The sequence below is a fragment of the Poecilia latipinna genome, unplaced genomic scaffold (assembly GCF_001443285.1).
Source record: "Poecilia latipinna isolate Pla-1442-1.1 unplaced genomic scaffold, P_latipinna-1.0 Scaffold1619, whole genome shotgun sequence".
Taxonomy (NCBI): Eukaryota; Metazoa; Chordata; class Actinopteri; order Cyprinodontiformes; family Poeciliidae; genus Poecilia; species Poecilia latipinna.
Window position 1 is genome coordinate 200,752 of NW_015114235.1, and position 2,753 is coordinate 203,504.

Genomic DNA, 2,753 nt, shown 5'->3' on the forward strand with positions numbered 1-2,753 from the left:
TTTTTTTTTTTCTCCCTCCCCGAAGTTTTTGTTTTTTGGGTTGAAAAAACCCCTTTTTTTTTTTTTTTTTTTTTTTAGGTTAGTTAGAATTAACAAAATTATTTCTATTTGCTAAATTCCAGAAAATGTACAGAGAACAAAAATATATATTTTTTGTAACTTTCATCAAATTCAGAAGTTTTGCTGTATGTAAATATCTAGTTTCAGCTGTATGTCCATCCCATCTTACTGCTAATTCTGACCAGTTGTGCAGTTCCTGCTAATGACAAGCATTCCCACAGCATGATGCTACCACCACCATGTATGCCAAGTTATATCATTTTGGAGTAATTTGCAGTTGTGCATTCTTTTTTTTTTTCTTTTTTTTTTGGATAATGGACTGAACTTCTGTCTACGGTTGAGTTATTGTTTTATAACCTGATCTTTCCTTAAACTTCTTTACAATTCTATCCCTTCATTGTCAGATATGTTCCTTGGTGTTAATTATGCAGTTTGTTCACTTATGTTCCTTAAGAAACCTTTGAGACCCTCACAGAACAGCTACATTTATAATGAGTCTAGATCTAACTAGATGTCTACTAAAGGTCGTTTGTCGCACTGAATTTTATCCAATTTTTATGCCATACTTTCATCATTTTATTTGTAAGAAAATCTGAAAACCATGTATCTATTTTTTTTTTTTGTTTCACTTCACATACACGTCACTGGGTGTTGGTTTGCCACATACAATCTGAATATAATATTTAAAAAACTGTGACTGCAGTGTGACTAGATATGCAAAAATTCAAGGGATGCCAGTACTTTTGCAAGGCACTGAAAGTTTCTTTTTTTCTTTCACTTCGACTGGCAAAATCTTCCTTTAACCCCTGCACGTCTCATAGGAGTCATCTCTTTATGACTGCAGGATATGAGTATGCATGTGTTGCGATGCTAAAAGTGGCACTCACGTCTGTCAGACGAGTGACAAAGATGAAGGCCCCCGCAGAGTCTGGCCAGGACAGCTGGAGCCAGATCTCACGTACCTGGCTGAAGCAAGCTGTCACTTCCACTGCTGAGCAACTGTGTTTGGCTTGTTGCACAGGCTGAAGCTGTTCACAAAACACATGCTTTTTAATCATCAAACTGGCAGAAGATGAATTTATTTAGACAATAAATAAATAAATGTCACGAGGTTTAACATACAACTTTTCGTGAACACGCATTAAGTTTCGGTGAACCTGTTTCAATTTGATCTATTTGTTCACATATTGAAGTAACTGTGGTAACAAATCAAACGCGTTTCCTCAATCTACTCAACTGAAATGTAATTGTGTGGTCAAAAGCACTGAAAATAATATTTAACTTAATTCAATAATTATATAGGGTTAGGGTTAGGCCATTAACCAGAATGGATGTCAGGTCCTATGTGTAGCGCCTGTCATCACAGATCAACTTCAATTATTTTAATTGCAAAAATAATTGCACTGGAAGAGCAGAAGCGTCCCACCTGATCCGTTTCCACGGCTTTGCGGATTCTGTCGCAGGACCTGTCATGGACAATCTGCAGGAACTTATGAATCGACGACTTGAACCAGTTATGAAAGCCTGTCAGGGCCAACATTTTGGCGTCTCTGTTTGAGCAGAGCAGAAGTCTTTATGAATAAACGGGAGGCTAATCAAATGACGAGGCTGGCACATGAATAGTCATTAGAGCTGAACAAACTTGAGGGGAAGAAACTCTCGAAAGCCCTTGAGGATCTTCAAAGACATGAAGAGTTCGAAGATGGTTTCCCCCATAGTCTGAGTCAGTCTGGAGCTCTCCTGCTCCAGAGTGCCACAGACCCGCTCCATTGCTACATTTACATCATCTGCTACCTGCCGGGAGGGAGAATTGGAAAGAGGCAGAGTCAAATTTAGCAACAACAACATCGCAGCATGACTCACAAAGACTTCAGAAGACTTTTTCACCTTGTTTCAAAGACTTACCTGTTTTTCCAGCTGCCTGTATGATATGCTGAAGTAATCTACTTTCACAGCACTGTGAGAGCAAAGAACGAAATGACATGAGACCAACTACAAGGCAACAACACAAAATGAGTCTGACAGGGTGCGCAGCTTTTGAAGACTTGGTTGTATTTTATGAAATACATAGCACACACTGTTGGCTTTAGTAAAAAAAAAAAAATCACCTGTAGAAGAGTTTGTTGTAGATGTTTTGGCCTCGCTGTACGTCTGCACAAACGGCATCGATCACCTGAACCATTTTTTTCAGCTGCTCCTCCAGAGACTGAATTATTAGAGAAGATTCACAAGCTTCAGCACGCTTAGTAAAATAAGATTCCTTCTATCTTATTTATTATTTATTTTTATTATAAACTTACCCCTTCCTCTGGTTTGTACTGGGCAATTAAGCTTTCATACCACTCAGACGTTCCTTTCTGTCGATGAAAGGAAAAAAAATGGGTTTCACCGGTGACGTAACAACATTTAGCGACATATTTTGTCAAAGTGAAGTCTGCACTGGTTGCTGTCAGCATGTTCTCTAACCTTCTGGTTACAATACTATCAAAAATGTTCTTTTAAATTATCTGTGTGACTTTATTTTATGTACTTTGGTATAAACAAAATGTAAAAGAGGGTTGAATGAAACTGTAAGCTCTGTGAAACTAGGAGAACTGTTAGTTCAGAGTTTTACAATGGCTAGAATGTCCCATCCAGTGGTGGGAAGTAACGAAGTACAAGTACTTCGTTACAGTACTTAAGTACAATTTTCA

At 38.0% G+C, this 2,753-nt stretch overlaps 1 protein-coding gene across 1 annotated transcript in view; it reads right to left on the reverse strand.

Annotated features, from left to right (window-relative positions):
* baiap3 (BAI1 associated protein 3) overlaps positions 1-2,753 on the reverse strand; it is a 51,446-nt gene that overhangs the window by 11,808 nt on the left and 36,885 nt on the right. Inside the window, exons 18-23 of the mRNA XM_015059303.1 lie at positions 2,361-2,417; positions 2,169-2,266; positions 1,966-2,017; positions 1,703-1,854; positions 1,487-1,610; positions 948-1,088 (exon numbers count right to left, since the gene is read on the reverse strand). Coding sequence (XP_014914789.1) covers positions 948-1,088; positions 1,487-1,610; positions 1,703-1,854; positions 1,966-2,017; positions 2,169-2,266; positions 2,361-2,417 — 624 coding nt within the window. The remainder of the gene's footprint in view (positions 1-947; positions 1,089-1,486; positions 1,611-1,702; positions 1,855-1,965; positions 2,018-2,168; positions 2,267-2,360; positions 2,418-2,753) is intronic.